This window comes from Ranitomeya imitator, chromosome 8 (assembly GCF_032444005.1).
Source record: "Ranitomeya imitator isolate aRanImi1 chromosome 8, aRanImi1.pri, whole genome shotgun sequence".
In the NCBI taxonomy this organism is placed as follows: Eukaryota; Metazoa; Chordata; class Amphibia; order Anura; family Dendrobatidae; genus Ranitomeya; species Ranitomeya imitator.
The window spans coordinates 120,190,023-120,206,817 of NC_091289.1; the positions used below are offsets into that span (position 1 = coordinate 120,190,023).

The following is a 16,795-nucleotide window of genomic DNA, read 5'->3' on the forward strand; positions in this document are numbered from 1 at the left end:
GAATTTCGTCAAAAAAATGATAATACCATTTACCAAAACTATATATATTTAGTTGTGAAGTGGTTCAGTGACATTTTCACACCAATTTTGAACTTTTGTTTGGTGTTTTCTCCATATACTGCCTATTATTTTTGTTCTTTCTTACTATTATTTATTAATTGTATGATTCTTACATTTGAATAAATAAAGTATATATGGATTCTAGACTCCCGATTCTTTAGAATCGGGCTGCCATCTAGTATATATATATATAGATATAGATATATAATTGTTTTTTCATAAAACTTACAGTTATAGATAAAATGAAGATTCTTAACGCATAAATTGGCCAATTCATGTGTGCCCATCAACCACGGCAAGGTGATCTCCCTCAGATGGGTCCTACTCTACTGTACATGCCACTCTTGGGCCACCAGCCTACAACTTAGGACAAACATGTCACTCTGGGCTAAACCTACAATTTATGGGCAAGTAGAGATGATTACCGCCACCTGCAAGGTCAATGGGAGGAGTGCAAGATCAGTCTGGATGCAGCCACATCCATACACTAAACAAAGAAAAAAAACCAACCAGCACTCCCAATGTGAACCTAGGCCATGTGAAAACACAGACAAATATTCGATATGAATCATACTACTCAAAAACATTTTTTCATAAAACTTAGTTATAGATAAAATGAAGATTCTTAGTGCATAAATTGGCCAATTCATGTGTGCCCATCAACCACGCCGTGTAAGTTTTATGAAAAAAAAATTTTTGAAAAATTTTTTATGAAAAAATATTTTTGAGTAGTATGATTCATATCGAATATTTGTCTGTGTTTTCACATGGCCTAGATTCATATACATGTGCTGCTGTGTTTCTTTATATCTATATGATACAGCTTGCAGCTTGCATGTGTTCACATTGGGAGTGCTGGTTGTTTTTTTTTCTTTGTTTAGTGTATGGATGTGGCTGCATCCAGACTGATCTTGCACTCCTCCCATTGACCTTGCAGGTGGCGGTAATAGTCTCTGCTTGCCCATAAATTGTAGGTTTAGCCCAGAGTGACATGTTTGTCCTAAGTTGTAGGCTGGTGGCCCAAGAGTGGCATGTACAGTAGAGTAGGACCCATCAGAGGGAGATCACCTTGCCGTCGTTGATGGGCACACATGAATTGGCCAATTTATGCGCTAAGAATCTTCATTTTATCGATAACTGTAAGTTTTATGAAAAAAAAATTTTTTTTTAAATTTTTATGAAAAAATATTTTTGAGTAGTATGATTCATATCGAATATTTGTCTGTGTTTTCACATGGCCTAGATTCATATACATGTGCTGCTGTGTTTCTTTATATCTATATGATACAGCTTGCAGCTCGCATGTGTTCACATTGGGAGTGCTGGTTGGTTTTTTTCTTTGTTTATCTATATACAGTGGGGCAAAAAAGTATTTAGTCAGTCAGCAATAGTGCAAGTTCCACCACTTAAAAAGATGAGAGGCGTCTGTAATTTACATCATAGGTAGACCTCAACTATGGGAGACAAACTGAGAAAAAAAAATCCAGAAAATCACATTGTCTGTTTTTTTAACAATTTATTTGCATATTATGGTGGAAGATAAGTATTTGGTCAGAAACAAACAATCAAGATTTCTGTCTCTCACAGACCTGTAACTTCTTCTTTAAGAGTCTCCTCTTTCCTCCACTCATTACCTGTAGTAATGGCACCTGTTTAAACTTGTTATCAGTATAAAAAGACACCTGTGCACACCCTCAAACAGTCTGACTCCAAACTCCACTATGGTGAAGACCAAAGAGCTGTCAAAGGACACCAGAAACAAAATTGTAGCCCTGCACCAGGCCGGGAAGACTGAATCTGCAATAGCCAACCAGCTTGGAGTGAAGAAATCAACAGTGGGAGCAATAATTAGAAAATGGAAGACATACAAGACCACTGATAATCTCCCTCGATCTGGGGCTCCACGCAAAATCCCACCCCGTGGGGTCAGAATGATCACAAGAACGGTGAGCAAAAATCCCAGAACCACGCGGGGGGACCTAGTGAATGAACTGCAGAGAGCTGGGACCAATGTAACAAGGCCTACCATAAGTAACACACTACGCCACCATGGACTCAGATCCTGCAGTGCCAGACGTGTCGCACTGCTTAAGCCAGTACATGTCCGGGCCCGTCTGAAGTTTGCTAGAGAGCATTTGGATGATCCAGAGGAGTTTTGGGAGAATGTCCTATGGTCTGATGAAACCAAACTGGAACTGTTTGGTAGAAACACAACTTGTCGTGTTTGGAGGAAAAAGAATACTGAATTGCATCCATCAAACACCATACCTACTGTAAAGCATGGTGGTGGAAACATCATGCTTTGGGGCTGTTTCTCTGCAAAGGGGCCAGGACGACTGATCAGGGTACATGAAAGAATGAATGGGGCCATGTATCGTGAGATTTTGAGTGCATACCTCCTTCCATCAGCAAGGGCATTGAAGATGAAATGTGGCTGGGTCTTTCAACATGACAATGATCCAAAGCACACCGCCAGGGCAACGAAGGAGTGGCTTCGTAAGAAGCATTTCAAGGTCCTGGAGTGGCCTAGCCAGTCTCCAGATCTCAACCCTATAGAAAACCTTTGGAGGGAGTTGAAAGTCCGTGTTGCCAAGCGAAAAGCCAAAAACATCACTGCTCTAGAGGAGATCTGCATGGAGGAATGGGCCAACATACCAACAACAGTGTGTGGCAACCTTGTGAAGACTTACAGAAAACGTTTGACCTCTGTCATTGCCAACAAAGGATATATTACAAAGTATTGAGATGAAATTTTGTTTCTGACCAAATACTTATTTTCCACCATAATATGCAAATAAATTGTTAAAAAAACAGACAATGTGATTTTCTGGATTTTTTTTTCTCAGTTTGTCTCCCATAGTTGAGGTCTACCTATGATGTAAATTACAGACGCCTCTCATCTTTTTAAGTGGTGGAACTTGCACTATTGCTGACTGACTAAATACTTTTTTGCCCCACTGTATATAGATATATATATTTATTTAAGAATCTTTTTTAGACTTTTCAGTTTATTTTTTAGTCTTCCTACGAGAGTGAAACCTGCGATTGTTTGATTGCTTATACTATGCACTGCAATAACACATACAAATAACAATCCCATATGAAGTTCAGCCTTTGGTGTACTGAGATGACCGTGACAAGGGACGACAATAGGTCCCTAACTGCCATGGAAATCCATTGCCACCTTGCAATCGTGTCGCTGGGGGACGGTGCTGATGGTTGCCAGGTCGTATTCTCCATCAGAATCGCTCTTTTTCCGGGTTGGGCAATTCATTTTCCTGAGGGGCCACATAAGAGACCGTGACTGTTGTGGAGGGCCATGCCAATAGGCTGAAATTAATTCTGCTTAATATTAATAGCAACATATGAATTATAATTATAATACTGTTGATAATTATATTAATATTAATTGTATCACTTAATATTGAGCAGAATTAAGTCTGCTGACATCCCCATATATATCGTTTGAACCCAAATATAGCCCCTTCTATATTTCGTATATATGAGCCCCCCTACAGCCCCTTATCTATCTATCTATATAATTGTCTAAGGTCCACTTCCGTCTGTCTGAATCTTCCGTCTGTCTGTAACGGAAATCCTGCGTCGCTGATTGGTCACGACAGGCCGGGCGTGACCAATCAGCGATATTGGGGTGGGATTTAACCCCTTTCTGACATTAGACGTACTATCCCGTCGAGGTGGGGTGGGCCTGTACGACCACCGACGGGATAGTACGTCATATGCAATCGGCCACGCTCACGGGGGAAGCACGGCCAATCGCGGCCGGGTGTCAGCTGACCATCACAGCTGACATCCGGCACTATGTGCCAGGAGCGGTCACGGACCGCCCCCGGCACATTAACCCCCGGCACACTGCGATCAAACATGATCGCAGTGTTCCGGCGGTATAGGGAAGCATCGCGCAGGGAGGGTGCTCCCTGTGGGCTTCCCTGAGACCCCCAGAGCAATGCGATGAGATCGCGTTGCTCCAAGGGTCTCCTACCTCCTTCCTCCCTGCAGCAGGCCCGGATCCAAGATGGCCGCGGCATCCGGGTCCTGCAGGGAGGTGGCTTCACAGCTCCTGCTCAAAGCAGGCGTCGGGAAGCCTCCAGGAGTGCACGTCAGATCGCTGATCTGACACAGTGCACAGCAAAGTGTCAGATCAGTGATCTTACACTATAACATGATGCCCCACCCTGGGGCAATGTTATAGTGTAAAAAAAAAAAATATTGATATGTGTAAAAAAAATGTTTTTAAAAACTCCTAAAAAAAAAAAATATATATATATATTGTTCCTATAAATACATTTATTTATCTAAATAACAAAAAAAACAATAAAAGTACACATATTTAGTATCGCCGCGTCCGTAACGACCCGACCTATAAAACTGTCCCACTAGTTAACCCGTTCAGTGAACACCGTAAAAAAAAAAGGCAAGGCAAAAAACAACGCTTTATTATCATACCGCCAAACAAAAAGTGGAATAACACGCGATCAAAAAGACGGATATAAATAACCATGGTACCGCTGAAAACATCATCTTGTCCCGAAAAAAATGAGCGACAAGACAGCATCATAAGCGAAAAAATAAAAAAGTTATAGTCCTCAGAATAAAGCGATGCAAAAATAATTATTTTTTATATAAAATAGTTTTTATTGTATAAAAGCGCCAAAACATAAAAAAAATATAAATGAGGTATCGCTGTAATCGTACTGACCCAAAGAATAAAACTGCTTTATCCATTTTACCAAACGCGGACCGGTATAAACTCCTCCCCCAAAAGAAATTCATGAATAGCTGGTTTTTGGTCATTCTGCCTCACAAAAATCGGAATAAAAAGCGATAAAAAAATGTCACGTGCCCGAAAATGTTACCAATAAAAATGTCAACTCGTCCCGCAAAAAACAAGACCTCACATGACTCTGTGGACCAAAATATGTTAAAATTATAGCTCTCAAAATATGGTAACGCAAAAAATATTTTTTGCAATAAAAAGCGTCTTTCAGTGTGTGACGGCTGCCAATCATAAAAATCCACTAAAAAACCCGCTATAAAAGTAAATGAAACCCCCTTCATCACCCCCTTAGTTAGGGAAAAATTAAAAAATTGTATTTATTTCCATTTTCCCGTTAGGGTTAGGGCTAGGGTTAGGGCTAGGGTTGGGGCTAGGGTTAAGGCTACAGTTAGGGTTGGGGCTAAAGTTAGGGTTAGGGTTTGGATTACATTTACGGTTGGGAATAGGGTTGGGATTAGGGTTAGGGGTGTTAAGGTTAGGGGTGTGGTTAGGGTTACCGTTGGGATTAGGGTTAGGGGAGTGTTTGGATTAGGGTTTCAGTTATAATTGGGGGTTCCCACTGTTTAGGCACATCAGGGGCTCTCCAAACGTGGCATGGCGTCCGATCTCCATTCCAGCCAATTCTGCGTTGAAAAAGTAAAACAGTGCTCCTTCCCTTCCGAGCTCTCCCGTGCGCCCAAACAGGGGTTTACCCCAACATATGGGGTATCAGCGTACTCAGGACACACTGGACAACAACTTTTGGGGTCCAATTTCCCCTGTTACCCTTGGGAAAATACAAAACTGGAGGCTAAAAAATAATTTTTGTGGAAAACAAAATGTTTTATTTTCACGGCTCTGCGTTATAAACTGTAGTGAAACACTTGGGGGTTCAAAGTTCTCTCAACACATCTAGATAAGTTCCTTGGGGGGGTCTAGTTTCCAATATGGGGTCACTTGTGGGGGGTTCTACTGTTTAGGTAAATTAGGGGCTCTGCAAATGCAATGCCTGCAGACTAATCCATCTAAGGCCGGCTTCACACTTGCGAGTTTTACGGACGTAAGAGCGCAGAAACTACGTCCGTAAAACTCGCAAAACATACGGCACAATTATTCTCTATGCCCCTGCTCCTATCTGCCGTATTAAACTGATCAGTATTATACGGCTTTCTACGGCCGTAGAAAATCACAGCATGCTGCGTTTGTCACCGTATTGCGCAAATTAAACGTCAATGAAAGTCTATGGAAGCCCCAAAAATACGGATTACACATGGACCAGCAGTGTGACTTGCGAGAAATACGCAGCGCTGTTGGAGAGAAAAGCTGGCAATTCATTGCGGTGTACAGTAAAATCACACTGACAGCTTACAGTAGAATAGGTAGAATAAATGTGTCCGTATATTACGGCCGTAATACGCTGAAAAGTCAGTAGACACATATATGTATATATATTAAAATTTCATCCAGCGCGATATAGCAGAAAGCCGGTAATTCAATTACCGGCTTTTGCTTTCTCCTTCCTAAACCCGACATGATATGAGACCTGGTTTACATACAGTAAACCATCTCATATCACCATTTTTTTTGCATATTCCACACTACTAATGTTAGTAGTGTGTCTATGCAAAATTTGACCGTCTAGATCGTGGGAACTTTGCTGGTTGTCCTCATATGAACTCGAGCCAGGGAGCTTTCTAGGAAAGTTCCCACGATCTAGGAACAGCCAGCAGAGGGCGCCTCACCGCAAATGCAGGTAAATATAGGTCAATTACCTACTTTACCTACATTCTCTGGGGTTTTGCAGACATGAGCAATGTTGCATTAGCAAAGCTCGTGGCTGCAAAATATTTTAACCCCTTCAGATGGATTTACATCGTTGGACTTTACAGATCTGCGGAAGGTATGTATATTGTTGGTTTATTATGTTTTTTTTGTTACAGAACGAGGGTCTTCAGTGATTGGATTGGGCGTTCAATAAAATATTACAACAACCTTTGTTTTTATTTCATTAAAATAATGTTTAATATTGTGTTTGTGTATTTTTTTAACCCTTTACTAGTATTGGATTAATAATGGATAGGTGTCATAATTGACGCCTCTTCATTATTAATCTGGCTTAATGTCACCTTACAATAGCAAGGTGGCATTAACCCTTCATTACCCCATATCCCACCGCTACACGGGAATGGGAAGAGAGTGGCCAAGTGCCAGAATAGGCGCATCTTCCAGATGTACCTTTTCTGGGGTGGCTGGGGGCAGATGTTTTTAGCCAGGGGGGGGGCAATAACCATGGACCCTCTCCAGGCTATTAATATCTGCCCTCAGTCACTGGCTTTACTACTCTGGCGGAGAAAATTGTGCGGGAGCCCACTCCAATTTTTTCCGCCATTTAACCCCTTAATTTACTATTTAGAACGGCCAAATTTTGCATAGACACACTACTGACATTAGTAGTGTGGAATATGCAAAAAAAAAAGGTGATATGAGATGGTTTACTGTATGTAAACCAGGTCTCATATCATGTCGGGTTTAGGAAGGAGAAAGCAAAAGCCGGTAATTGAATTACCGGCTTTCTGCTATATCGCGCTGGATGAAATTTTAATATATATACATATATGTGTCTACTGACTTTTCAGCGTATTACGGCCGTAATATACGGACCGTATTTTCATACGCTGAGTGTGAAGCCGGCCTAAGTCTGCATTCCAAATAACCCTCCTTCCCTTCCGAGCTCTGCCATGCGCTCAAATGGTGGTTCCCCCCACATATGGGGTATCAGCATACTCAGGACAAATTGTACAACAACTTTTGGGGTCCAAATTCTTCTCTTACCCTTGGGAAAATAAAAAATTGGGGGCGAAGAGATCATTTTTGTGAAAAACTATGATTTTTTTATTTTTACGGCTCTGCATTATAAACTTCTGTGAAGCACTTGGTGGGTTAAAGTGCTCACCACACATCTAGATAAGTTCTTTAGGGGGTCTACTTTCCAAAATGGTGTCTCTTGTGGGGGGTTTCAATGTTTAGGCACATCAGTGGCTCTCCAAATGCAACATGGCGTCCCATCTCAATTCCAGTCAATTTTGCATTGAAAAGTCAAATGGCGCTCCTTCCCTTCCGAGCTCTGCCATGCGCCCAAACAGTGGTTTACCCCCACATATGGGGTATCAGCGTACTGAGGACAAATTGTGCAACACCTTTTGGGGTCCATTTTCTCTGTTACCCTTGGTAAAATAAAACAAATTGGAGCTGAAGTAAATTTTTTGTGAAAAAAGTTAAATGTTCATTTTTATTTAAACATTCCAAAAATTCCTGTGAAACACCTGAAGGGTTAATAAACTTCTTGAATGTGGTCTTGAGCACCTTGAGGGGTGCAGTTTTTAGAATGGTGTCACACTTGGGTATTTTCTCTCATATAGACCCCTCAAAATGACTTCAAATGAGACGTGGTCCCTAAAAAAATGGTGTTGTAAAAATGAGAAATTGCTGCTCAACTTTTAACCCTTATAACTCCCTAACAAAAGTAGACACGTGGGAAATGTTACTTATTAAGTTTTTTTGTGACATATCTCTGTGATTTAATTGCATAAAAACTCAAAGTTGGAAAATGGCAAAATTTTCAAAATTTTCGCCAAATTTCCATTTTTTTCACAAATAAACGCAGGTAATATCAAAGAAATTTTACAACTGTCATGAAGTACACTATGTCATGAGAAAAAAATGTCAGAATCACCGGGATCGGTTGAAGCGTTCCAGAGTTATAACCTCATAAATGGACAGTGGTCAGAATTGTAGAAATTGGCCCGGTCATTAACGTGCAAACCACCCTTGGGGGTAAAGGGGTTAAACACCGCCTATGCAGCATCAATTGTAAAAAGATATACCATAATGTTAAAATTAATTTAAAAAAAGCAAAAAACAGTGTATTCTCACCTTCCGGCATCCGCGGCAGCCTTTCCCGCTCTGGTCCCAAGAATGCATTGCGGCAATGACCCCTGATGCGGTAGCGGTCTCGCGAGACCGCTACATCGTCACGGGTTATTGCCGCAAGGCATTACTGGTATACTGGTATATACGGAGTATGTAACTAATTTTTATTTTAATTCTTTTTTTCTCAGGGATATGGTGCCCACATTGCTATATACTACGTGGGCTGTGCTATATACTACGTGGGCTGTGCTATATACTACGTGGGCTGTGCTATATACTACAGAGGCTGCTCTATACTGATTGGGCTGTGCTATATACTGCGTGGGCTGTGCTATATACTACGTGGGCTGTGCTATATACTACGTGGGCTGTGCTATATGCTACGTGGGCTGTGCTATATACTACGTGGGCTGTGTTATATACTGCGTGGGCAGTGCTATATACTACGTGGGCTGTGCTATATACTACGTGGCTGTGCAATATACTACGTGGCTGTGCTATATACTACCTGGGCTATGCAATATAGCACGTGGCTGTGCAATATATACTACGTGGCTCTGTTATATACTACATGGCCTGTGTTATATACTGCGTAGGCTGTGCTATATACTACGTGGGCTGTGTTATATACTGCGTGGGCTCTGTTATATACTACGTGGGCTGTGTTATGTACTATGTGGGCGGTGTTATATACTACGTGGCTGTGCTATATACTACGTGGCTATGCTATGTACTTCGTGGGCTGTGTTATATACTACATGGGCTGTCAGACTCTTTCGCCCGGAGCCTTCAAAAACCTGGAGCTGGCCCTGGCTTCACTAATTGGTCGCGCCCGGCCGGCTGCGAACAATCAGCGACAGACACAGTCCGGCCGCGAATTTGCGCGGGATTTGGACCACGCTTTGCTAATTGGCCATGCTCGGTCGGCTGAATCCTGTGTATTCATTGCATTATTCTGAAATCTTCATAAATAAACTACATACATATTCTACAATACCCGATGCATTAGAATTGGGCCACCATCTAGTAAACTATAAGAGCCCCTACACAGCCTCCCTATATACAGCATGAGCCCCACACAGCCTCCCTATGTGCATTATAAGTCCCACACAGCCTCCCTATATACACCAAGAGCACTACACAGCCTCCCAACAAACAGCATAAGCCCCAGACAGCCTCCCCATATACAGTATAAGCCCTACACAGCCTCCCTATATATAGCATGACCCCCATACAGCCTCTCTACATACATCACTGCCACACAGCCTCACCACATACAGCATAAGCCCCACACAGCCTCCCTATATACTGCATGAGCCCCACACAGCCTCCCTATATACTGCATGAGCACCACACAGCCTCCCTTATACTGCATGAGCCCCACCCAGCCTTCCTATATACTGCATGAGCACTGCAGAGCCTCCCCATATACAGCATATGCTCTACACAGCCTCCTTATATACTGCATGAGCCCCCACACAGCCTCCGTATATACTGCTTACACACCACAAAGCCTTCTTATATACTGAATGAGCCCCACCCAGCCTCACTATATACTGCATGAGCCCTACACAGCCTCCTTATATATTGTATGAGCCCCACACAGCCTACCTATACACAGCACGTGCCCCACGCAGCCTCCCTCCTATGTCCAGCATCAGACCTCCATAGCAGGGGTGGACACAGACAGCTTGGGGCCCCTGTGCAAGAAATGTGTCTGGGCCTCCCTCCTTTTAAGGCGACAAAGCTAAGGGACTGTGCTATCTATACATAAGTGAGTACACTTTATACTAAGGGACTGTGTTAGACATAATAATCAATAATAATGTCTTCTCCCGCATCCCATTATTGCCCTCTCCCCCACCCCCATGATTGCCCTCTTCACCACCTCCATTATTGCTTTCTCCCCCACCACCCCATATCATTGCCCATTCCACCACCTCCATCATTGCCTCCTCCCCACCACCCCCATCATTGTCCTTTCCACTGCCACCATCATTTCCTCCTGCCCCACCACCCTTATCATTGCCCTCTCCATCAACCCAATCATTGCCTTCGGCCCCATCATTGCCCTCTCCTCCAGCTACACTCACACACACACAGCACCATTCACCTCTCTGCACACACACACACCTCACCTCTGCTCGCACGGTATCCTGAAGCCGCACCATCGCCAGCAGCTTCCTGTCTCGCACAGCCACGGCGCTGAATGATTTCATTCAGCTGCTGCTGTGTTACAGGAAGCGCGGGCAGGAAGCAGGATGGATCCATTCCCTGCAGCTCCACTCCGCTGCCTTTTTCTCTTGCAGGCAGCGGAGCTGCAGTCCCATGATGGCAATCTGGCCAGGGGCCCCCCAGAGCTGGATAAACTGGCCAGTTTGCCCTCATTATTAGCCAACCTGCAGGCAGGGCCAGTTTTAGGCAAAGTAGGGCCCTAGGCAAAGTTTAAAATGGGGCCTCAAATGCTAACATACTGCACATCACACAGAAGCATCTTGGTTTTATTTACATTCCCTGAGTTCTGGCCGTTAAAGGAGTGAGATGAACAATATTGAAATCATTCAACGCTTGTTTCCCGGCCTCTTTCCACCGTTTGAGAAAGAATGATGGAGACAGAACGATCACTAACAGATCACTAACAGATCACCATACAGTATCATGTTATCAGCAGCACATCTACAGTTTACACCGGCGATGTTCTGCTGAGAACAATGATTTCTGTTCCGGCATAAACAATCCAATCACTCGATGAATAGGCAGCATTTTGCTTGTTTGGTATAATACACCCCATAGTCCTCCATATATTATAATGTGCACCACAGTCCTCCATATTGTAAAATGCACACACCATAGTCCATATAATGTGCCCTATAGTCCTCCATCTATCTATTTAATCGTCTAAGGGGTACTTCCGGCGGTCTGTCTCTGTCTGTAATGGAAATCCCGCGTCCGGCCGCGAATTGGCCCCTCCCTACTCTCCTCCAGTCAGAGCCAGTGTGTCGCCCCATGCCGGACCAACTTTTTACTATTGATGCTGCCTATGCAGCATCAATAGTAAAAAGATATAATGTTAAAAATAATAAAAAAAAATTGTGCTATTCTCACCTTCTGACGTCCACCGATGCGCGCGATGCTGCCGCCAGCTTCCGTTCCCAGAGATGCACTGCGAAATTACCCAGATGACTTAACGGTCTCGCGAGGCCGCTAAGTCATCTGGGTAATTTCGCAATGCATCTCTGGGAACGGAAGCTGGCGGCCGCATCGCGCGCTTCGGGACAGCGGAGGGTGAGTATATACCGTAACTATTTTTTATTTTAATTCTAACCAGGATTAGAACCTACCATCCTTGGAAACATCATGGAAGTGAAAGGACCTCGGAGCACAGACCTCTGAGCTATTCTGTTAAGTGACCCTTGAAGCTTTAAAAAAAATTTGAAAACCTAACCATCGGTATTAGTAGTATAAAAATCAATTGAAATGCATAACATTTCTCCTCCGTATATTTCCAAACTAATCTCTCACTATCTATCACGTAATCTCCGGTCCTCCCAAGACCTCCTTCTCTCCTCCACACTTATTCGCTCCTCACCCAATCGCCTCCAGGACTTCTCCCGAATATCCCTCATCCTCTGGAATTCTGTGCCCCAACACGTCCGGTTATCCACCACATTTGGATCCTTCAAAAGAAACCTGAAAACCCACCTCTTCAAAGAAGCTTACGACCTGGAATGACCACACGGCCACCTCAACACCATTGGAGCTACTGCAACCTTCAACCTACTGTCTCCTTCCCCATAATCCTGTAGAATGTAAGCCCGCAAGGGCAGGGTCCTCTTCCCTCTGTACCAGTCTGTCATTGTTAGTTTTGTTTACTGTAAGTGATATTTGTATTTTGATGTAACCCCTTCTCATGTACAGCACCATGGAATTAATGGTGCTATAAAAATAAATAATAATAATAATGCATATTAAATAAAATTCATTTATAAAAAATGTATTCGGTTTTATTTTTTGCATACGGTTCTTTTTTTGTAAATGAATTTTATTCAGTATACATTTTAATTGATTTTTATACTACTATCGATGGTTCTTTAGGTATTCAAATTTTTTTTAAGCTTCAAGGGTCAATTAACAGAATAGCTCACAGGTCTGTTCCCTGGGGTCCTTTCACTTCCACAATGTTTCCAAGGATGGTAGGTTCGAATCCTAGTCTGCAATTAAGACGAGAATATTACGAAAAAGTTTTTTCAGTCTTAGCAGACTTTTTATTTCCTTTCTTTTCAATCTATCTGCATAAAAATCTTACATGTTAATATCATATATCATTTTTATGCTAACAAATTGCATTTTAATCACTGTTGTCTAGATATGCAACAAATTTATGTTTGTATTTTAATATAACTGCAGCGTTCAGGGCGCCAAGTGTGTTTGACGCCCATTTTTTTCTATGTCCAACCCACCCTATATATGTGAGTAATACCATGTGGTTAGTATTGGCTATGTACCTGAGGAAGTGGACAGGACGTCCACAAAATTCGCAGTTTTATAGCCCTGAATAAAGTATGCAACTATTCTGAACTCTGTGATTCCCTTGCCTGATTTTGGAGGAGCGCGGAATTGTCAGCATCTTGAATATCCTATCCAGTATCAGATGCAGTGGTAGCGCTATGAGAAATAACAATAAGTGTATCTGAGTACGCAGGGTCTTAAGACGATATGGTATTCTCATCATAAATTTGAGATCACAGAACAATAATTGTGGGCAAGAACTAATAATGTATCGGTGAGATGGTCCACAGTCAGATAATATAGTGTGAGGTAGACTAGTGTGTATATAAAGGAGTCTCGTTATTGCCAGTAATTTGAAAGGGTTATCCGACCTTTGGGGTGGGGTAGATGTTTGCAATGGGGCTATAACTCACTGGCACACAGTTGCTACCTACCTGTTCTGTCCTGCGACATCTGTCCTGGCTCTGGATTCATTTGACCTCAGGTCAACAGAGCAGCTTTTCCTTTTTTACGATCTTTGTCAGGGGAGTGTCACTGCTGACGTCATGCTGACTGACAGCCTCCTCGCTGCAGGGAGCCGTCTGTCGATCAGCATGACATCGGCAGGGACGACCCATCCACAGAGCAGTGCGGAAGATAAGGAGCTTTTCTGTTGACTAGAGTTCACCTGAAGCAGAAAAATTACAGGGGAGAACAAGCCGGTAGTTAGCAACTACCTGCCGATAACTTCTTAGCCCTATTGCAAAAAATACCAGTGTCCCAGATAATCCATTTAAGGTATTGTCTAAGGCGTTATAATGAAGCCAAATGGACAAGCGATTAGGATGCACAGGGTCATAATTTGGCTTACCGTATATGAAATCTCTGGGATTGTGTGAACTAACTATTTAGGATTTGTATCTCCTGATGAGTTATCTACTATACGGGCGATGAAACGCATATAGACCTGGTAGGAGTGACTCGGTAGAGCCATTGTAAGAATAATTTAAGGTCATACCAACTACAGTATTGGGGAAAAAGAGACTAAAGTTCTGTAATTTTTACAATGCATATTTCTATATGTTAGTCCAATCTTTGCTGAAGCAGGACATTTCTAGGGATATGTATAACTGTATTGCACTTTGTCATCGAATTATGTTATTTACAGTTTTTTGTTATATTTCTGATACAATAAAAGCTGTTTATGGGAATAATCCATTATTCAGTGAACTGCTTGTCTGTATGCCCAATAATGCACTCATTAGACACCTCTATCTCTGTAAGACCATGAGACTTATTCATCTGGCCCTACCTAATGTTGAGCCTATGCAGCGCAATGCTCACCATGCATACATGTGACTTCTGACCTGCACAGCACATTGATTTCAGCATTAGGGCGCAGTCAGACGGCCGTCTAACACGGACAACAGTCGCATCGTAGTGCATGGACATTGCGACAGCTGCATAGAAACACATGCTGTCATGCTCGGGTCAGGAGAGCCGCCGCCGGCCAGTTCGAGCGTTGCGATGCAATTGTCATCTTTCTCATCTGTAGTGTAGCGACATCTCACTTAAAGTAAAGTGAACCAAAGAAAGATATGAAAGGTACAGTGATTGCAATAAAAGGATTTTAAATGACACCATGCATGTCATAAAATAGCATAACTGATCATAACATGACAAGGCAAGGGCCTCCGGTTAGCTCACTGGTGGTTGACAGTCGGAGGATGCATAAGGCAGGAGCAAGACCGATGTGCACTGAACAATCTGTAATGATCACTCAGTGCACATAGGCGGCGATGGTTCTCAGCAAAGAGTCCTACTCATAGAGGACAAGGCAGTGCTAAGAACAATCTCCTATTACGCTGCGCAAAAGATCATTTCACCCAATCAGTGAGTGTTTTACTCTTTCATTGGCGATTGGCAGCCTGTTTACACTGAAAGATTGTGGCATGAGCACCCATAGACATATGGTAATTACCATTTCCTACAAAGGTGTCCTTTCACACTTGCATAGTTGTACAATCTAAGCTCAATTCTTTGTAGTAAATGATGAAACCAGCGTAAGGTTAATGACTCCATGAAGTCAGTCATAAATTATTAATTAATGGTTAACGACTCCATGATCTCAGTCATAAAGTATTTTTCGCCTTTAAATTAAGAGTTTGCAATTACCGCAATATAAATTTACAATTTTAGTAGCAGCAAGAAATATCCAGGGACTTTATCCTCCATAACAATTTTGTATTATGTTTAAAAGACACAGCTAGCGTTGGTGGAGATAGTTATGGCATGTGTAGATGATATTTATGTAGATACTTTGCACGTGCATTGTGTCCTCTGTCATCTGAAGGAACAAGGATCTTGATATTCAGTTTTTGTCCAACCAAAAAATGTATACTGTTAGGTTCTTGTAGCTTTATATCAGTCACTTTTAGTGCTCATTGACAAGACCGTGTTTTTGGTCCCAGTGCTGTCCATGTAAAAATGGCAATATTCAGACCAAAGTTATTCTTGGGGCAGTGCAAATTAGTGATTTTTTTTTCTCACTGACACCCCCCAAAAAATTGCAATATGCACAAGTTTCTTCCATAAATCGGATGATATTCACCATTCAAGTCTATAGGTGAGGGGAAAAAAAATCAGATACCATTATAACATCCGATTTTTACGGATACATTATAATTCTGTAACATAGTAGACTGTAAATGGTCTTATAAATGATTAATAAAAGATAATAGTAAAAACAAATTGTATACTGATGACAAGTGAGAAAAACATCATCCCATTTTCTGAATGAAACGTGAGCCTACACTTACACTAATTGGCATTAATTTGGTTATGTCTGGATGCTCATTTGTCACTTTTATAGAATAGTACACTGTTTAACAATAAATAACAAGCTGTAATAATATTTTAGATTATGTGCAACATAATTATTCAATGTTTTTAATTTACAGATACGGAAAGTTATGCTTGCTGTTATGATATGTGCCTATGGGCAAATTACGAACACCAGCCACGATGAAGAGTTCATTGACCCCATGGATATGGAGCATTATGACCAAAGCACAAAATCAATGATATTCACATTAAAGGTAATAGAACTGACTACATGCCAAAACCTGTCACACAGTACTGGAGTGAAACATACAAACAATAGACACTTTGATGAAGTCAGTAAAAAAAGATATGAATGGCACTGAGAAAAACCGCTCTTAGTACTCACTGATAAAGGATGAATGAGCTCTGAATCACGAACACATTCCAGAAACCTTCACCTTGCTGGAGGTGCTTGCTATGAAGAAGGTGCATACAGGGTCCAATAAAACAAGAAAAAAGCAGATCTGGACCCGTAGAAGCGCATATTGCGTGAAACGGCCGTCGTCCTGCTTCATTTGCCTGCATAACCTGCAATTGTTTTACCCGTAATACCTTGTCCATGATCTTTATTATGCAATAAAGGACTAAGGTTGTTTTTTTCACCAAGAAGTGGAGTGTTGCTGCTTTTTTCTTGTTTTCTTGGACTTTGATGAAGTC

At 42.0% G+C, this 16,795-nt stretch overlaps 1 protein-coding gene across 6 annotated transcripts in view; it reads left to right on the forward strand.

Annotated features, from left to right (window-relative positions):
• The window catches only part of LOC138647928 (uncharacterized), a 223,022-nt gene that overhangs the window by 83,246 nt on the left and 122,981 nt on the right, over positions 1–16,795 (forward strand). For all 6 annotated transcript variants that reach the window (XM_069737300.1, XM_069737301.1, XM_069737304.1 and 3 more), the window contains exon 2: positions 16,216–16,353. In XM_069737300.1, the coding sequence (XP_069593401.1) occupies positions 16,216–16,353 (138 nt within the window). The remainder of the gene's footprint in view (positions 1–16,215; positions 16,354–16,795) is intronic.